The following is a 21,414-nucleotide window of genomic DNA, read 5'->3' as shown; positions in this document are numbered from 1 at the left end:
AATGTTACGTATTTCTCAACATTAACATTGTTGGGTTACATAAGTAGTCATTCTTAGTTATTTAATTTCGAGACATAATTCGTACACTTATACATAAAAATACTTTCATTGCATTTTAAAGGTATCCTTCCTGCTTCCTCGTCATGACTAGATGAAAAATATCAAATGTCAAGTCGTCTGGCGATCCGTAAAGAGCTACGTTTGCCTTTCTCGCGAAGCTGCTCTCGAACAACTTCCTATTCGCTATTTAGCGAGGATCACCTTGACCATCGCTAGCGCCCCTTGGAAGGGTAATGATTCGGGCGGGGGCGCACGAGGAGGGAAGGGGAGGGGGGGGGGGGCACAGGGAATCAGACGCGGATGGCCTCCAACGTCGACATATATAAGTCCCAGGATCGGCCCCCACCGGGAGTCAAACGGTCCTCTACTGCCAAGACGGGCAGCAGCTGTGAGAGTCTCTCCGACACCTAGGATTCACCGTCACCACGGGAAAAACCAACTCCACTACCTACTCTGGACATTCGCACGGTAGTAGGCGTTTCTTCCGGAGCCCCCTACCATCCGCGAGTCCGCGACTCCGAGAACGTACCCCCGCGTGGCAGGTGGTACACCACCGTTGCGCGGTATTCCTAGACTCGCCGCTTAACGAGAGTGCAACTGCAGTTGGCGGCCGACCTGTGCACGGCTCACGGGGATACGCCGAGAACGCGCTCGTTCCGACTCGCCGCAGTTTCGGGGGAGATCCAGAGAAAGAGAGATGAGGATCGTAAGTACGATGTGCCTGTGATACTGTATGCTTCGCGAACAAACATCGCGTGCGAATCAACAGCGAAAAGAGATCCGAAGAGACCGGAAGAGTCAGTCCTCCCAAAGGTCTCAATTATTTCCGCAAGACGATACGTGCGGAATCGCGAAGTGTCGAGAGTGCTCGTTCTAGATCAGTGAGATCGTGCCGTTAGATCTTGTGAGATCTTCAACGTTTTTGTGAAGAACTCGACAGCAATGTGTGCGAAGTTGTTATCAAAAACGAGCACACGCGTCCTCTTTACGAGGGAATAGAGAATTTGCGATTTTTACTGACAATTTATTATTGGCTTTGATACAGTTTTATAAAATTCGTTAACATTACATATAATTTACATGCAATCCGTGAAGTACATTTTTCCGATACGACGTTTTGCTCTAAATAAATAATTAATAAATTAATAAATTTTTGAAACAACAATTAGACTTATAAACATCTTCAGTAAGAAATCGGATCTAGGTTCCATTTTAGGTTTATCGCTCGCGTAGAAGCGTTGCGTTGCAGGCGAACAATGAATGAGAATCTTGTTTACACCGATTCGATAAAAGTAAAACTACGTATCTACAACTATTCCGACTCGACTTTCTACGTTCTTATTTCCCGAACTTTGCGTTCGGTCATAAAGTAAAGCATGCTTTCTTTTCAATCATACAATTGATGCATACAATTGGTTCGCTCTCCGCTGTCTCCTTAATAATTCCTATTGCAATTAAAGATACAGAAAAAGAATCCTGATTCACGGAGTTTAATTGAACGGAGTTTAAATGTATTCGTTGTTGTGCATTTGGAATAATTGTCCCAGATTTCGAACTTTCCTTAATCAACGTTTAAAGATTTTAACAGATAGGTAATTTCGATTAACTACAATGAATAGCGTTAAATAATCATTTAGAAATGAGAATCTTAAAGTGATTCCGAAAAAGAAATCAATTTGACTTTTTCTGTGATAATTATCCTTTCTCGTACAATGTTCTCCTTTGTCATGTGTCTTTGACATGTGTCTTAATTACAAGCTACTAGATACGCAAATTAATGGAAGAGATCGATTAATCCTCTTCAGGGAAGAAAGATGCGCGCAGAGATAACGTCTGCAGCGAATGAAATCTGCAAACACTATGTAACAGTTCATTCACGAGATTCTAGCCCGTGGCGAGACAAGTCTGCGGCCTTGCCTCGGGCCGTTCAATCGTTTGTTGGTGAACCGGCGTGTCCGGTAAGCTTTAAATAGTTCACATGTTACGTAATGCATAACAAGAGTAATGTCATTTCTGGGAAGATCTCCTTCACAATCTCTAACGGTGATTTTCTAATTTAATTTAGATACATCCGTTTTGAAATAAAATGCTAAACGGAATTGTTATACGTGATTCCCGCTCGCTAGATTAATGTAGAATAAAAACGTTATAAATAGTTGATATTAATTGAAATAATTCAAATTATTTTTGCCGAAAACATTTTATCGAAAACATTTCGATCTTGATTAATTTTAAAATTGTCTCAATTTAAATTTTAATGCTCTCGATTTTTGCATTCGTTAAAGTTTTTTATCGAAGTTGTAGAGGCGATTATATAAAAAGTAACAGTGCTGTCAGAAATTCTTTCTACAAGTTAAACTTACAACATCTTCTTCAAGATTTTTTGTGCATGAGGTTATATAAAATATATATATATATATATATATATATATATATATATATATATATATGTAATCTATGTTATATTACATATATATAGTGGGTGCCAGAATGATCGCCAAATATTTCGTGTGCTGATAGAACGAATTAAACAAAGTCGAAAAGTTCTCTACAGTCTATTTTGCAATTTTTGCAATAGTTAAGATATTAATTATTAAAAATCGCTGAATACTACATTGAAAAAAAAGATTGACTAAATATGGCATAGCATTTTAATTGACTGCTGCAGTCAATTAAAAATGCTATGCTATATTTTATCATCTAATTTGTTGTAGCAGCCAATTTTTTCTTTCAGTACGGTTTTCAATAATTTTTTACTCAGATACTATTAACTTTACAGAAAAACAATAAGTAATAAAAATTGTTTTTCTTCTCATTAAATTCTGAGAATTTTTTTAGGATTTTGTAATCGCATTTTTTTATATTGGTAAAAATAGTTGCCAATATAAGAAAATGCAGTATTAAAAAGTTGATAAAAAATTCTGAAAAAATTCTTAGAGTTCTATGAGAAAAAATTAAACAATTTTTGTCTCTTACTATTTCTCTATAAAGTTGATAGTAAAAAGTTATTGAAAATCAATATTCGGCGATTTTTAGTAATTAATATCTTGTTAGCTATTGCAAAAATTGCAAAATGACACAGGATTTTCGACTTAGTTTAGTCCGCTCTATCAGTACACGAATATTTAGCGATAATTCCTGTATATGGAATTAAAAAAATATGTATATTAGATTACATTGCCATAATGTAAGAGATGCCATTATCGTGTCAAATAATATAGTATTACGAAATATAACGCTATATCAAGCAAAATATTTATTATTATTAATCAAGTGCCAGTTTTTACAGCATACAGAAAAAGTTAAGGTGCTTATTAAAATATATATAGCACACGCTTATATAATTTAGAAAATGTAAAAAAGGAATTAAAAATGATAAATTATGTAATTAAGCCAGCTGATTGTGAACCGACCTAATTTATAATGTACTGCAGTGCTAACACTTGGACGATGGAAATGATCATTGATTAGTGTCGAGTCCAGTCGGCTTGAAATCATGCGCGACAACATAACGAGAGATAACGAGAGATAACGAGAGATAACGATGTTTTCTGAATAATATTTTTCCAAATAAATCGCGAGAAAGTGCTACTAATAATCTGGACTGGTTATGCAAACTATTAGTGAAAATGTCGTAACGTTGCGGCGTGCAATTCCGGTGCACCATAGACTTTAATTTCGTAAGCATTGGATTTATCCCATCGCTCACACTTTAAATCGTGGGACGTTAATGGTATATTAGCAAACGATCATTTCAGTATCACTTTACGTCTATCTATACATTTTTAATTGTTATAGTATAAAATATATTGCAGTTCTGAGAGAAGAATCAAATTTTTCGTGCAAAAATCAAGAAACTAGCTATATAAAAGATATTTATATTACTATTTATATTTACTTCTTTACAATTTTTCTTATTAATTTTTAATGTGGTTTTAATTTATTTGGATATAATCTTTGTTCGTTTCTTTATAAATCTTTTACATTTTTAACTTTAAATATATATATATGTATAACACAAGAATAAAAATAAAGATTCCTTCAATTCAAAATATAATATAATAACTATAAAAATTCAAGGCAATAGGAATCTGCGTTATAATAATGTTAACATCTTTTATATTTAGATATTTATATCAATTGTTAGCGCAGATTCCTATTGTCTTGGATTTGTATAGTATTGTATTATATATATATATATATATATATATGAGTTTTAAAATTGAATAAAGTTCGTAAAATTGAATTAAATAATAGAATTAAATGTTTCACTTATGTGTGTTTTGTACATTATATTTAAAATTAAAATTAAATCGTAAAAATACGTACTATGATCTCCCATAGATAAACACATATGCCTATGTTGATTTAGGTTTATTGTAGGCGTAGTCAGAACGGATTTAGAGCGCGCGAATGGCATGCAGAAAGCTACAATTGTGTCACTCCCTTCGCGATTTCATAAGTGGTTACCGGATTTATATGTGTGTGTATATATGTGTGTGTCTATAGAATAAAAATCTTGGCATAACGTGATCAAAGCATGTAATTTTCTGTTCCCTTTTATTAATTTTCTTTGAAAGAGACCGGCAAATCTTTTTAAAAATGGAACAAACGATTCTGTTGCAAGAAATTTTAATCGATCTTTAATATGGTTCAGAAATCTGCTGTGATCATGACCAACTACTGTATCTTCTGATAGCCTATGTTATTTTAAATGTTCTACTTTGAATTTTGCGAGATTTATAAGTAATCTCTTTATGTTATTTTTCTTTATTTTGTTATTTTAAATACAATCTTATTGTAGTTGTTCTTTATTTATTTAATAACTGCAGATGTTACTGTGTTATTTGTTTCATTTTGTAAAGTTTGTTACTTTTCTCTTTTCTTTAATTAGCAATAATAATTGATATTATTAATATTGATATTAATAATTATTGAATGAGAAATTACATATGCATATAATCATTTGTAAATAAAGATGCAAACACTGTAAGTTAAAATAATATTAAAAATATTATAAGTTGATATAATATATAGGGTGTCTTGAAATTTGCGAATTAAAATACCACAGCAAAAAAATTCCTAAAAAGCAAGTTAGAAACATGTTTGCCATTTTTTATTTCAAACAGTAGTTTTTGAAACATAAAAGTTTACAATTGGCTAATTATAGATTACAATTAAACGGCTGCCTGTGTATCGTATCTCGATAGTGTTCATAATCGAACGTGCCGACTCACAAAAAAGTCGTTTAACCGTTATCTGTAATTGGCTAGTTTTATACCTCAGAAACTATTGCTCCGTTAACTGACAAATACTTTTGTAAGAACTTATTTTTTTTAGAATTTTTTTACTGTGGTATTTTGATTCGCGAATTTTAGGACATTTTGTACACGCAAGTTAGATTTATTAAATTATCTATAGTAATCAGCTACATTAAAAACTTTCTAATTTTTTAAACATTTTAAGCTTATTAAAATTTATAAAATTAATCAAATCTATTCACAATTTTCTAAATAATTTGTATTATTATTTTAAATTAATTTTCTTTTAAAATCATCACACATATCGCTTTCCTCTTATTTTTGTCAGAGAAATTGTAGTACAGTTTTGCATCGTACTTCGACAATTGTCTAACCATGACAATCGAATATATCCTTTTACAGTGTTTTCCACTTTCTTAAATTACCCTTTCACAAAACGTCACTAAAAACCAATATGATTACAGGTAACACAATGTGTATTAGAATTATTCTCTTGTCATATATTTCCCGTTACATATCCCCGTCTAACGAAGGGGAAAGGAGAACATTATTCTTCCTAGTATAGGAAGAGGAAATAGTAGTAGAAAGACCAGTAATATATTTCTGATAAAATAGAACAAATTACTACTTATGTGTACACATGGCTGTTTATATTTCCAATATTAGCATTAACATTGAATTCAATATTTAACTTTTGCACTGGAATCGAGTTATCTTATTTAGCCGTTGATTTAGTTCTCTTACTATATTTTGTAATTGTAATTATTTATATTTTGACAAATTACAAATTATTAATAGACTAAAGATTTTTTTTTCTTTAGACGCTCGTGAAATTTTGTTGATCTAACGTATCTATATTCGAAATGTTTCGCGTTTGAGTGTGTTTCACGCGTATAATACGTTATGAGTTACGTGCATGCTCGTTTTTCAACACCTTTGATCCTCTTTCTTGTAATAGCTGGCTTACCGCCAAGGGCGGGATCGTAATACTAGCATAGAAGCGAACGAGCTTGTCCTAGAATGAATTTAGTGCGTGTACTTTCACTTGCAGGTAGCGTTTTACATGATATAGTGTGAAAATGATGCGCTCTTATAACTCTCGCTTACCGCGTGCAGTCTCAGGTGCAGCCAAAGGAACGAGTCCTAATTAAATTCCGTCGGCTAGCCATTTAATTTGAAACAGAGTTCCTGGGATTTTCAAATTGCAGAAAAAGCTAAGATTTCGGAGAAACAATTTCACTGATTTTTATATATAAAAATTGTTTTTGTAGGAATCAGAAAGATTTTCAGTATTTATTTCATAGAATCTTTTTATTCAAGTTGTACTTTATAAATCACCTCCTTCATCACAGAAGGCTACCATGAAATAGTCTTATTACCTGCAGCAAATCAATTTTGCAAGAAAGTGCCTCCCAGCTCTCGAGAGAAGTGAGGAAAGTAACAGCTGTTCTCTCAGTGAAAGAGGCGTTACCACACGGGATGCATCCGTCGCCCGTGACGCGTAATTTTCCAACCGTTCCGAGAATTCCCGCATTCTTGTTAAACAATAGATCTTCATAGGTTCTCCACTTTCTTCTTTTCTTATCTTTCGCATTAAGCCTCATAATCGTCATGATTAAGTGTCTGCGAGATTTAAGTACAACCGTAAATTGTCTTCCGTATTGACCACAGTTGGTCTTGCTTTTGCGAGAGATAGGAAACTGCCGACCATATTAAAAGGGAAATTTCATGCGGGCATGAAATCCATGGCATGAAACGATGCATGTTGACCGACGTATTTATCGTCGGCGTAACGAATTTAATCATAACGTTTTTAGCCAAGTAGTGGACACTAAACTGTCTATATAATGTTGCAATCAGTATTACACTTGTCTGCAATACTCTCAGATAGCATGGGTTACGCATTAGATATTAATATGCGAATTGTGGTTAGTCCCGGCGAATTGAATTTCGTTGGCATTGCCCGGATTTCTCACGAACGATGTAATATTCGGTCAACTGATACTATTATTAACTTTCAGATTATTTCGAGATAAAGGAAGATAATTATACATACCCGTATTGCGATGAAAAATATTACATTAAAAATAATAATGAGATCGCGCGGAGCATGTGATTGCTTGGTCTTTAAATTAAACGCAATTTCTCTTTGTTATGTGTTAAATTTCAACGTTTCAAATCGAATTTTTTTACTTTATTTCCTCGAAATGCAGTAGCATTATTCGAATTTATTGCAACCAGAGAATTATGAGATATTATAATTTCCTATTATTAACAACGGACTGTGTTACGTATTTTAAATCAGTGTAATCGTTCCGCATTCTACCTTATAAATAAAAATCGCGATAGTTATAGCAAAAAAATAATGATATCCATCACCTTCGATAATTCCATTTCGAAATAATGTAGATAAGTCTTAAATTGCCATATTTCACCTTGTCGGGACATAAAGAAATAAAGTCACTCTATTTAATGCATATATCTAGAAAATGATAATTCTTTGTACTGTTCATCGAAACGTAAATTAGTGTCATTAAAGCCTACACCTTATAACAAGAAAAGCAATTTAAACAAAATGTTTACATAGTAACTTTTTACGTCACATGCAAGTATATTTCGTCTATGTGCAGAAGTTACAAATGCGGAAGATGTTTTATAATATTGTATATAGGAGAATTTATTAGAAATCTCCTTTCCCCCCAAGTTATTCAGTAAAAGTAACGATATTGCGAATTATAACTGTTAGAAGTCATAAGTTACGTTACCAGGAAAAAACTTTAAGTTAATTAGGCTGTTTCTAATGAAAAAATCATGAATCATTGTTGCAAATGACGTTAATGTCTGCAACATAAAAAATAAATTTTAAAATATTTCATTTTGAAATTTAATAAGATTTCTTTTATTATATTAATTACGCACTGAATCAGTAATAATATATTTCATAATATATAATTATGTACTTGTGTGTTGATTTCAATTATTGATATAATAATCGTAAAAAATGAAGATTAAATAATGAAATAAATAGTAAAGGTACCAAAGAATAACTAAATAATGAGGAACAGATTTTCTCTTTAGGACTATTTTATTATAATGATTAAAGACTCAATTATCTTACGATTAGCAACCACTTTAAATTGTTGCCCATCACCTTGATTTTCTATTGTGTACGCATGTTCTTCGACACTCGCAAGCTAATGATGTAGATTAATATTAATGGTGTAAAAGTTTGCCCACAGGAACAGATTGCGGTACGTTTCACCAAACGCGGAAGTATGCCTTTAACGTATGAACGGTGCTAACTATTCAACTCTCATATTCTATCTAGGCTTTCGTGTAATACGATCATCGGCTTAAATATCTTCTCCTTTCCTTAGATTGTCGATAAGTATCGTTGCTATTGATTCAGAATCATAATTCCCGAGAGAGAGAAATCATCCGTTTCATTCACAAAGTAAACGAATAAAAAATTTGTTTATTTAAATGAAGCTACAGATGCCTTATAAGCTTAAATATCAAGGAAAAAATAACAATATGCTTAATTACATTTATTAATTATAGTTTTTTTTTCTAATTACTCTAAATTATTTATTATCATTATAAGTTTTTTAAACTATTATAAACACATTTATTATAAACACATTTTATGAAATAATACATGTGTGTAAGAGGTACTAAATTAGAAAACATACATATACTTATATATCGATATCTTTTAATGAGTTCTTTGATTTTTTTCTCAGTGAGTTAATAATAAGGGAAAAATTAACAGACCTCTTTGCTATAATATAGCAACTCGTTATATCCTCGTCAACGCAATACACATATATATATATAAATTAAATGCGGGCAATATAGATAGTTGATCTCATGCCTATTATACCGGTTTGGTATATTTTTTTCTCAAGTTTTTCTGCAAGGCGAGCACGACTCAATAATTGACATGTCTTGAATAAATAAATTAATAGAATCATTAGACCGACAGCTTGATAACGTCAGAATAACTTCAGATAAATTTATCGGTCATTGACTTATGAAAATAGGAGTTAACGATAGATATTACATTACATCACATCAACATAAATATGTCATTTCAATTTTTATAAATTATTATTTATAAATATCATAAAATCTCTTTAAAATATTAAACGCAATATCCAACAGATATATCAATGCTTTTGACGAAGACTTTCTAATTTTCTTTTTGCAGCATGATAGATATGAGAAATTAATTTATCGTAAAGTTCTCGTGACGTATCGCGCCAATATCTTTCAGATGAAAAGCCCAAAGTTTCTAATCCCATAAATATCGATGAAATGCGATGAGTTGTTATCGCGGATGATAAATATTCATCGTCGATCATTTCGTCGCCGAGCGCGCGAAGACAAAACAACGGAATGAAATACCCGCGTAATGAAATACCACGGCGTCCGCCCGCATTGCTCTGTCATTTTTTTCTCTCTCTTGTGGGTAGCAAACGCAACTTCCGAGCGAGAGAACGATCAACACTCGCGGTCGCACCGTGCTGTTCGATCGACGATACCGCTTCGTGACCGTAAAACAAATCGCCATGCGAAATCGTGTCGCCGCAAAATACCGTCGCTCGCATTTTTTACCTTTTTCACAGACACATGTCGTTACGTCGATGGTTTTTTTTCTCCCTTCTTCTCGCGATCGACCACGCGTTCGCGGATGGAGATATCTGGCCAGCGTAATCTCGCGTCACGGTCTTACGCACAAGTGTGCCGCACTTTGTAGACGACCTCGTAGAAACGAAGGTGGCGATGCCATCGATGGCGAGTAGCAACGAGAGCGATGATTCTCTCTAAAATTACTTCCTTCGCTTCGCGCCTGATGTCTCTCGATATTCGCATTGTCATCTGAATTTCCGCTCGACTGACCATTGTGTCGTAATCGCGAGGCTGATCTTCCATTCCGAAGGTTTCTCCTCGTCATCTCACCGCCGCCGGGAGCTCTCAAGAGTTAGCAATGTTAGCATCCCGATAGAATGCTTTTCGCCTTCACCTTGCCTTTGCTGGTGTGAGTGGAGATGGGACTGTCGCTTACAACGCGAACGCTGAATCGAGATTGCATATAATTTTACGTAAACGAGTTCTTTTCCACCTTTCGTGCTTTTACGTTTAATTTTATTATTGCGTGACGATGATATACTGAGGGAGCACGAAAAATTTTCGAGGAAGATATAATCACTAAAATTGATCACATTAATTGTGCTTCAAAGAAACAATTAACGTGTTAATAACGGAAATATATAATTATGTGAATTATCCAGTCTATCTACTCTACTTTCGTGTAAAATTAAAAAGGAAACTAATTCGCGAGCTGGCCATTGACACAGTTTTTAAATAAAACTCTTTCATTTTTGCTTTTAATTCTAAATTTCTAATTCTAATTACAGAAAACAAAAAATCAATAAATGCATTCAGTAAAAACTAATTTTAGAACGTAATATAACATTTCAATATAACAATTTCAAATATAACAAAGAGACAAAGATTAAAGTGGGAAACCTAAAAATCTTATATATTTATGTAAAATTCTTTTTTTACAGAACACTTGTCTAAAATATTACCACTTATTTCAAATCTATTTTGTACATTTTAATTATGCTTTACACATACATTGCGTTTGCTATGTGCTTTGTCAATTGGTAAGAGTCAAATAATTAAATAAAATTCAATATAATAGTCTAAGATATAAAATGTATTATACTCTGTACATTGAAATTAAAATCTTTGACTCTTGCATGCCCTTTCTAATTTTTATTGTTTTGTACATTAAGAGTTCTTTATTCTTGTTTAATTTAATGGTCAAGTTGCATTTATTGATATGACTTCTGCGTGACTATTCCTAAGTCAACTTAGATTGATGTTGTTCATTAGATGGCTAGATCGATGGTTGTTCATTAGATGGCTAATCAACAAAGTAAATTATCCTGAAGGCACGCGACCGCGTTTGATAAGAATCAGAAACAAGAAAGCGTGTGCGTCTATAAAAAAATCATAAATAGTCCGCGCGTTTATTTTCTTTTAATTAATAACGTTATTAATTAAAAGTGCTGTCAATCGTGCGCCATTAGCTTGTTGTCTTTTCACGTACTCTCTGCGATACGATCATTATTTCATATTTCGCCGAATAAATGTTCGCTTCATTGCATCATTGCATTGCGAGTTTCGGTCCATCAATTACGTTTCGTTTACGGCAATGTGTTATTGCATTACGATCGTAAGATAATAACCCGGCCGCTCGGAATTATATGTCGAAATGATCCGCGGCATACATCAACAAAAAAAAAGACATTAAATCACTGCACGTCCTGTCGTTAAATTTCTGATATCGATCGTTGCATCGTAAAAAGATGCTGTTGTAATCAAAGTTTCAGAATTCCGATGATCTTAGAGCCGCTACTGCAAAAATCGCCTGTCCGAACATTAAATCTGCAAACGTATATTGCCTCCGTATTTGCCTTCGCACAATTAGCTTGTTCCGTTCCGATAAACTGCACGCGCAGTGTTCGATTTTAAAGTTAAACCACCGAGCGGCCAGCTGATTCGCCTTGACATTGCACCGGCAATGAAAGAAAATCATGCGAAAAGAGACTCGACGGAAAGCGGCCGTGGCGGCGCGGCGGCTCACCTTGCCTTTGATACGGAAATCTCGCAGCAAACGAACCGCAGCGAACAAACTCGGTATTGCTTCGATCGTGCCGACACTCGAGGTAATCTTTATCCGAACGATTAACTCGAGAGGCAGCTAGTTCCGTAATTGTGCTCGAGAAATGATGTCCTTCGACAATGATGATCTCCTCAACGCGTCTGATACCTGATCATCGAGAGGAATCGGACATAAATCGGCTGTAACGATTTCATCAACAGCTTTACGTAAGGAAACGATATCGCGAGGAAGAAAGAAATTCGGACCTGATGATTTATTTCCCCTCCCCTTTTACTCCATCTTTTTTTGCGTTTGCGTAAGAACCACATAAAATTCATGATGCGAGGACGGATTTTCGAAGCGAATGCATGGCGGTTTTACGTCATCCTAATCCAACGAGAGTTGGATTGCAGCTCTCTTCATTAATTTGATTGTGACTATTTGTCTTACGACATCACGGAGCGCGATAGATTAGTGATTGAGCACGCGATGTAGCTATTAAGTTAGAATGGAAAATCACGGTGATAATAATGACTGAACTTAGCAAATAAAAGTATTCTTAATAAGAAGCAGATAAAGAATAAGAAAAATTAACGAAAAAGAAAAACTTTTTCATAATGGATCCAATATTTATCAAAATCTGGTTTCTAGTCAGCTGCGAACGCGTGTCAGGCCGACGCAATGAAAATGTTAAGTAGCATATTTGCTTGTAAATATCTGACAGAGGTGCTATTTAGAGAAATGTATAGGGTCATAAATTTCTGCGGCTTACGGTGGAAATTGTACATTGGAAACGTGGTCGGCGATCGATCAACCGTAAAAATTGTCACGCACCTTCGTCACGGACGATATAACTTCACAGATCAGAAAGAGAGAGTGTACAAGTCGACAAATAGGCAAAGGGATATAATTCCAAGGTTTTACAGCGCGCAATTTTCAACGGAGACGCATGGTCATGCGTTCAACATTCTGCTTGTTCTTAAAGTCTGTCTCAATAATTTAAAACCTATACTTAGCGTTGTTATGTGGATAGTACCATTATTTAGCAGTCTGACAGTCTTGATCAGCGCGATACACCGATAATTATCGTAATAACGGTTACTTTTCGGACAGTCGTAACGGTCGAAATTACTCCGGCGATGATTCGATCGCTTGTTGCGTTACGAAGAGCAAGTTTCGTCAAACAGCTGTTACTTCGTGAGAATCCGAGTGATTAAACGCTACGCGAAAGCACTCTTATTTTGTTATAATTAATAACCGACGGTTTATATGTGGAATCAGCGAAAAATGTCATTCTTGACTCTTTAGTGTGTATCTTTCGTACGTATCTATGTAAATCACTGCAATACTGGACGTGTGAATGTTCATTAGGAAAGATTCTCTCTTATTGTTAGTTAAGCGTGGTATCGCGTCGCGATTTACAAGAAGCAGTTGCTGCATTATTTCGTAATAGAGTTAAAAGATTTAAGATTAAACATTTGAGTTAGGATTACTTTTCTTCTTAGGTTACGCTTCTTTTACACAACAATTTTCACAGCCTTATATAATGTAGGAATTAAAACGAGATGCTCTCGTTTCGCTCTTAGGAATTTCCATAAAATTGATTTCAACATTGAATTTTTCATTGAATTCACATTGAATTCAATAACATTTCAATGACAATGATTTTCAGTGACAACAAATCACATTGAATTGTTATTACAATTATTATCCCGTTTAGGAAATTTCTTTACTTTTGTGTAAAGAAAGTTTATTAAGAAACATATACTAGTCGCTATTTACTTATTTATTAAAAACATAGAGAAACTCTTAAAATTCGATGCGAACTTCACTAACGTATTTTTATGATAATTATAAATTAAAAAATTCTAATTGCAGATTGTTCTAGTCGTATTTGTCATGGCCGTTCTGGCGAGTGCCTCGGCGCAGGATTTCAGACATTTTTTCGCGGGATTTGGTCCTTATGGCATTCAAGCCTCAGTAATGAGGGATCCGAGATCGAATAGGGGTAAGTTTTTATTTTTATAGTAACAACTAACATAAGATTATATTATACACTGTTAAATCTGTAGTGCCAAATTTAACCAAATTCAAGTCGCCATTGCTTTTATATATATTCAATATATCATTATTTTATATTACTAAATCAATGATTATAATTTTAAAAATTGTCAAAGGAGAAGGACTGTTGTTAAATGCTAATGATTAATCTATCTTTAATATCCAATCGATATAAACATTTAATATACAAACGTTTCAACCTTTATCAGGTCATCCACAGTGTAAAACATAAAGATTAATTGAAAATAAAAATAAAAATAAAAGAGTCGCATAATATCAGTTACATAATAGTTAATTATTTAAATATAACATGTTTATAGTCATTAATTAAAATTTAAATTGTTATAATTGTCATTGACACTATACGACAGTTATAATATCAATTTGACATTATATAGTGTCAATTTGACGCTACACTGAGAAAAATGTTTGATTGAAAATGGACAAACGAGAAGATTTTGATTAAATCAATTCCGCTTATCTCGACTAGAATTTTAGTAGATTTAATCAGAAAATTTTTTTACAGTTTTAAATTTAACTAATGTTTTGACTTAAAATAACGATATATTGAGCAGTGGTCATTTAAATTAAGTTAAATTTGACATTGTATGTTTAATAATAGTTAAAAGACGGATTTGACTGAAACTTCAGTAGATAACAGAATATTGATGTACAATAATATTTATTTTTAGTCATTATAGCCAGATATGCATTACATCGTTGATATTTATTATAAAATAAAATTTTTTAAATAAAATTATAAAATTGTAAATTAATCATTTGATAAATTAATTGAACATAGATTTGTAGTATCGCTTATAAGATTTTTCCTGAAATGCACTTTTATAACTACGCCTACTTCAATTTACATAATCCGAAGATGATTTGTCGGTATATTATTACTGTGCCCGACGGCTTACTATAAAACAATTATGCTTTCCTTTTTTGTTCATACGCTATTATTAGATGTTTCGAAGTGCTCAGTGATTTATGGTATGCTTCGGAAGTGTTCGTTCTTGTATATCCTCCACATTATCAGGAAGCTGGGAATCGTGCAATTACGATAATTTGTTCTTATATTTTCTTCTATTTGTATACCCCCGCGAAGAAACGGCCTCGTTTCATCCGCAAATAATGGTAGGCATTCTAATATCGTTCGCTAGAGAATTCCTCAATCGTTCGAAAGTTCTTCCTCAATATGATAGATTCTTGGAAACAAAGTCTCATTTACGATGTTATTGAAAGATGTAACAAGGTATAATCGCGACAATTATTATTTCACGTATTGTTATAAAAATCTTATAACGCGATATATATGGGGAAGCGTACAATTTTATAATAAATATTTTTAACAATTTTAATCATTTCTGTTCAGAAATTTAGTAGATTAGATATTAATGTGTAGTTCTACGGAAATATTTGAGGAAAATTAATAGCTGCAGCTTATTATCCGTATCGTAACTATTTATATAACGTTCTGGGCACGCTTGACAATATAACAATCGTTTTTATGATGGTTTGTGTCCGTTCAGCCGTAAAGATCCTAGATATAAAAGGAATGCTCTTTGAAGTGCGCTGTCGTATAATCAAACAACTGATTGCGATCGAGAGGAACGAGTCTGAATCGAATCGTGTAATGTCTTGTTATTGATGCAGAATCTATCCTGCTCTTAGGTAGTGTAGAACTTTTACCGGAACAACACAGCTAACTAGAAATTTACTTGAACACGTGCGTGTAACGGAAGGAAAGCCAAGCCATTTGATTTTATATGTAAACTTTGTAATTTAAATTATAGTAAAATTCCTGAATGCATTACGATAATCGGTGCATTTCGTTCAATTACTATGCCGTAATATTTTTATAATATTTATGTATTTAAAAAAAACATTATTTGAGAATAAGATTTTGTCGATTTTGAACTCCATTCTAATATAATCGTTTTACAACCAACGTAAAAGAATGTAACGTAACAATTCCAGATTATGATATCACACTGACGTTGTTACTTCTAAAGTTGCTCGAATAGCTCAAACTACATTATTTAAATGGCTTGCGCAGGATACGTGATCCTTGCAACCTGTTCGAGCGATAGTATGCGCATAATAAACGGCTCTGGAATGAGTGTCAAGTTCAAATTCACATACAATAAATAATGCGTCATATATCGTGTATCTGACGGAATACTAAACAAGTAGCCCATGCAGCATAAATCACATCTTAATCTGCTAAAAACTAGCTATTTTAATTTTTATAAGTCTAAGAGAATTTAAAATACATTACAAAAATATATTTATTATACATTTTACGACATTCATACTTTTTATTTATTTCATACATTAAATTATTACATTTTTCTTGGTACTGATATATTCCGAAATAAACCTTATTGCAATATTAAATAATTAATGCTTCTAATTTATTTTCTGCTCTGATACTTTTTTTTTCATTGCGTTAAGACTACCGCTTAGAAAGTGATTATCAGGATAACATGAAAAGCTTACATCAGTCAAACATATCGTTTTTTTATTACTGCATATTTATAGCGATTATTCACGGAAGATAAGCTCGAGTATTTTGTTACTACTTTATCGCAAACAATAGGAGAAGACTACTAGACGGAAACTGACGTTTATTACCCTGCTAGCTGAATGCTAGGATCGTCAAGAAAATTATCTTAATAAATCTAAATAGTATCTGCGCCCATATAATGTCATGTCAGTAGATCTATTAATAATACGGCATATGATCCACTTCCTCGTGTTAGAAAGGATTTCCACTACTCCTTCGTAGATAAGTGCAACTTTCCTTTAATCCCACACACTATACGTAACACACACTATAGTGCCATTAGCAGTTGCGGTTTGTTAAATATAATAATATATAATATGCGCGCACAGTAAACGAAAATAATTTGGAGACAATTTTTATTTAGAAATTTCTTATTTATTTTCCTAAATTTTAGATATTGATAAAATTACTATTGCTATAAATGTAATTAATAATACAAAAATTTAAATATTGCTGCACTAATCACTATGAGCGACAAGTGATTTAAGGAATTTCAAGGATATGTATTTGTATAAGAATTTTATCATTAAATTTACAAAAAATGAATAAAAATATAAAGAGATATTTATTTTCTATAAACACACATTAAACAAAACTCTTAGTCAAGTTTTTGCAAAGTTGAAAGTTCTTCGCTGTTTACCATTACATTTAATGATTCTGTTTACTGTATGCAATCAACCGTGCATCGTTACTTCACCAATGACCATGAAAGTCAAATGATCTTTGTAACTGTTGTGAGCATCCAATCAACTCAATTCAATCTCGTCAAACGATCTCGGTAACGATCCTATAGATCTTGTATACCTCTGCGTTAATATGGAATATATAGATCACTGGAGATTAATAGATTCACGAGAGAATTTACAAGTACGCTATTCGACTACAGTATTTGGCTATAAATTATTGAACGTTGATATTACTAAAACATTGACTAAGGCCGATATTTACAGTCAGATCTTATATTCAAGATCGTCTTAAGTACAGTCTTAAGAAATCACGAACCCGTCAGAAGGCCATATTAGCCATTTTAGAACATTACTTAAGACATCTTGAAATAAGAATGGACTATGAATATCTAAGATCTTTTTGCGAAGATTATTTCAAGATTATATCAAACGCTTTTCTTCTTACATAATTCAAGATAAGTTCCCTAAAAGTTTTGATATATCTATTGACTAGCTGGAAATGTAGAATAAAATGGAGTTTGTATTTTTGATATCGAGACGAACAATCGTGAGAACAAAAGCAGCCTCTAAAATGGGATTACGCGATAATGCGTTTTAACATGCGTTTCTCCTTTCGTAGGTCCAGTATTATTCCCACCTGGGCCAGCTCCCAACAATGCTGATACCAGCGGCGTCGTCGTGGGCGCGAGTGGATACGGATTCGTGCCACCCAGCTCAGGTAATTCGTTCGGTTTCTGAGAATCAAAAGAAATCCCGCTGCACCCCCGTTCTCCCTAAAAAAAAAGAGAAAAAAAATAGACGAAAGGAATCGGTGGTGGAATACAAGCCGGCGAGCTTTTACGTGACCAGTCTCTGCATGTAAAACAACCCAAAGAATCGTCGAGGATAACGGAGTAGAAAATGGAAAGACAGATAGGAGGAGAGAAAGGGAGAGAGTAATATATCTTATCACACGCAATACCTCGTTCCTCTGCACTCAACTTATGTATGAACACTATTTATTGTTGTCATTTATGAAATAACATAGTCTACACATTTCCCCAATCCCTAAATTTTAATTATTATATCGAGGATGCATGTTTATGTGCGTTGTGCATGTACGGCACTATGACGTATTTATTGTTTTACGAGATGTTCGAAAAGTCATGCGTGACTCCATGATACGCATATTAACACTTTAAATCCAGCAATGGTATTATATGATAAAGAAATATATTTTACGTGACTATAGTGTTAAGTATAAAGAGCATGTCAATTATTATAATTATGCAAAGTTTTTCAAAAGTCGCTCGAAAAAAATATTACACATATTTATGATAATATTGCTGGTTTATTAACATTGCAAATGTAAAACATTAATATTTATGTCAATGAATCGTAACTTAAAGCGATATCGAATCTTGCAATATTGCATTTCGATACGCAGTATATTAAAATAATGAACGTGATCGCAAGCTACGTGAAAGTTCGGACATTCTTATAATTGTTAAGTTACGTTGTACATAAATACGTTGTAAATTAATAAAAAAAAAAGAACCCTCAGCATATAATCGTCGTAAATCTGACGTACGCATAAGCGTTGTAATTTTTGATCTCCTCTCTTGTTATATGTAAAAATTGGCTTATTAAAAGATGTGTGAGTCACTCGATCCTCCGACTGCGGTGTCGAATACATCGTTGCTCTGAGAATTGGCAGAAACCGCAAAAATTCTCTTCCCTATTACCTTCGTTTCTTATGTTCTCGCGAAGGTCGATTTCGTCTTACCGGCCTGACGTTTGATCCTTGAATCTCGTCGTTTTGTGAGCGTGCTAATGATATTCTGTCATTTTACGTCGAGGACGACAATCAGCTTTTCTCATTACGTACATCCCCGGGAAGTTGTACGTTGAGATAGCATTACGAATGGACGGCTGCGATTGCGAGCATGCTATAAGGCTTAAACTTTCAACGTCTCGCTCGTCTCGCTTGTTCTCCGTCGCGATTCTCTTCGAATTAGACGATCAATTTCCTCATTCGAGGATCGAGAGCCGCGACAGCGAGAAGCGATACTAATATGTGGTACGCGGGTCCTTTAGCTAAGTAATGTGCACCGCAGCATGTCTGGTGACAGAAAATGCACTAGCAGATAATTATCGTAATCTCCTGCACTGCGCAAGGTAAGTTCATGTAGAAAAAAGTAATATATTTAATATCCGTAACGCGTTGTTGGTTTGCCATAATTGGTCCCCGCAAAATGTTTGTTGTAGTTGAATGTTTGAACGTTCAATAAATGTTTCCCTTTTTTCTCTGTAATTATACGGCGTTGAGCATGAATCATTTTTTTCGATATAATAAAGACTTTCGCCAGATCGTTATCTTATTAACCTTGTCAGCGATATCCAACAAGCCACTTTACCGATCACCCACGAAGCGAGAGTCAGAAAGCGAGATCCTGCATCTGCAAATCGGGCCCAAACGAATCGTAGAACCGTGAAACGAGTCTCCTTGCATAATCGGATCCCCTCAATTTCCGCGACGTAATATGCGGGGAACAACGTATCTCTTCCGGTAATTTGAGCATACCCTCGGCTTTCATTTCACGCGTCGTCCTTCGCACCTGCGCTCGGCCGCACCGTAGACTCATCAAGTGGCATAACGAGACGTAATGAGAAAAAGAGACAGAGAGAAAGAGAGAGCGAGAAAAGAGAAGATCACTAACCGAGGCGTGCGGAGATAGAACTTGTACTTCCTCCTTCCGCGAAACGTAGACATACACAACTGTATATTACCGGTTTCCTCGCGCAGAGAATCTTCAGCCTTGGAACACAAGCACGAGGAGGTCCGTGATGGTGATTCGGTGAAAGCGATTTCGACGAGGCTGCTTGGCCTCGTGGCGGTTTGCAAACTCGTTTTATGCGTAACCTTACTTAAGTTACTCCATTGCGCGTAACAGGTGTTACGAGGTCGTCAAGGCGACAAGGTTGCCTTTTTGGTCAGCGACGCAGACACCAGAAGAGAGACAGAGACGGAGAAGTGAGGATCAACGCTCTCTCGATTCTTGGCCTTTGACCAAAACCGATCGGTCACGCACGGTCAAGTTCAATCAATTTTTTTCCTTTCGATCATGCGAATTAATTCTTATTCGTTTCCAGTTTTTCAAAAAAAAAAAACATGAATTTGTTCAAGTCAAGTTAAGTCAAATGATTTGCAAATTTCTGAGATACGATTCATTCGGAATTCTTTTTTTAAATTTTCTAAATTCTTTTTTAAACGGCGAAAGTCGTCAAAATATATGGCACGCATAAAAACGGAGTATATCTTTCTTGGCGATGAGAGGAATTATGTAAGACGTTCCTGCAACATCATTGGAGAATTCAGCGCCAAGAAATATTTATTGGAGAGTGACAAAATGATTGGAAGAGTCGAATTTGGTGTTACGAGAGTAATCATAAAATTTCATTTCTCTTTGCGATTAACGGCAGATGTTGCCACTTTTTAAAACCAGAACGATGATGAGAATCGCAGTTTTACTTCGTTACCAGAACTGTCTCTTGACAAATCAATGCTATCTAAGAATGTCAAGTGTCATCAAGCTCGTAATAGACGAAAGGAGCAGGAACTTTCGTCATAATTTGTGCAAAATTTAATATAAGAAATAAGAAGGAACGCATAATTGCATACGAGTAATGCATTAGTGATGTCGATTTTAAAAAGAAAATCGATTTTCTTAAGAATTGATTAATTAAATAAAATTCTGAATATAAAAAAGAATCGATTCTTTCGATTCTGTTTTTTTAGTAAATAAATTTGTAAATAAGAAAATGGATATAATATACGTATTAACAAAATTTATAGACGAGGTACAATAATTGAATTCATAAATTTCATAGAAATAATTATTATTTATTAGTTTATGGCTTAAAAACTCTTTATTTAATAACACATATCTTTGAAAAATTGGATCGGTTCCGAAAGAATCGAGAAATAAAAAATGGATTTAAAATCGATTTTTCAAGAGCAAAAAGATTTTCGATGCATCAATTTAAGAATCGACATCATTATAATACATTTCGATGCTCAACGCAATAAAGCTTTGTTCGAAGCTGGTATACGTTATCGTT

General features: G+C 33.9%; 1 protein-coding gene across 1 annotated transcript; it reads left to right on the top strand.

The window, feature by feature from the left end:
* The first annotated feature begins 398 nt into the window (after window positions 1-398).
* Wat (worker-enriched antennal transcript) lies at window positions 399-18,863 on the top strand. Its single transcript, XM_011061361.2, has 3 exons — window positions 399-766; window positions 13,876-14,005; window positions 17,933-18,863. Exons 1-3 carry the CDS (start codon window positions 758-760, stop codon window positions 18,049-18,051), a joined length of 258 nt encoding a protein of 85 aa, XP_011059663.1. The 5' UTR covers window positions 399-757; the 3' UTR covers window positions 18,052-18,863.
* Window positions 18,864-21,414: the final 2,551 nt, after the last annotated feature.

The sequence above is a fragment of the Acromyrmex echinatior genome, chromosome 5 (assembly GCF_024713525.1).
Source record: "Acromyrmex echinatior isolate Ae372 chromosome 5, ASM2471352v2, whole genome shotgun sequence".
Taxonomy (NCBI): Eukaryota; Metazoa; Arthropoda; class Insecta; order Hymenoptera; family Formicidae; genus Acromyrmex; species Acromyrmex echinatior.
Note: the sequence above shows the minus strand (reverse complement) of the source record. Positions and strands in the feature narration are given on the sequence as shown.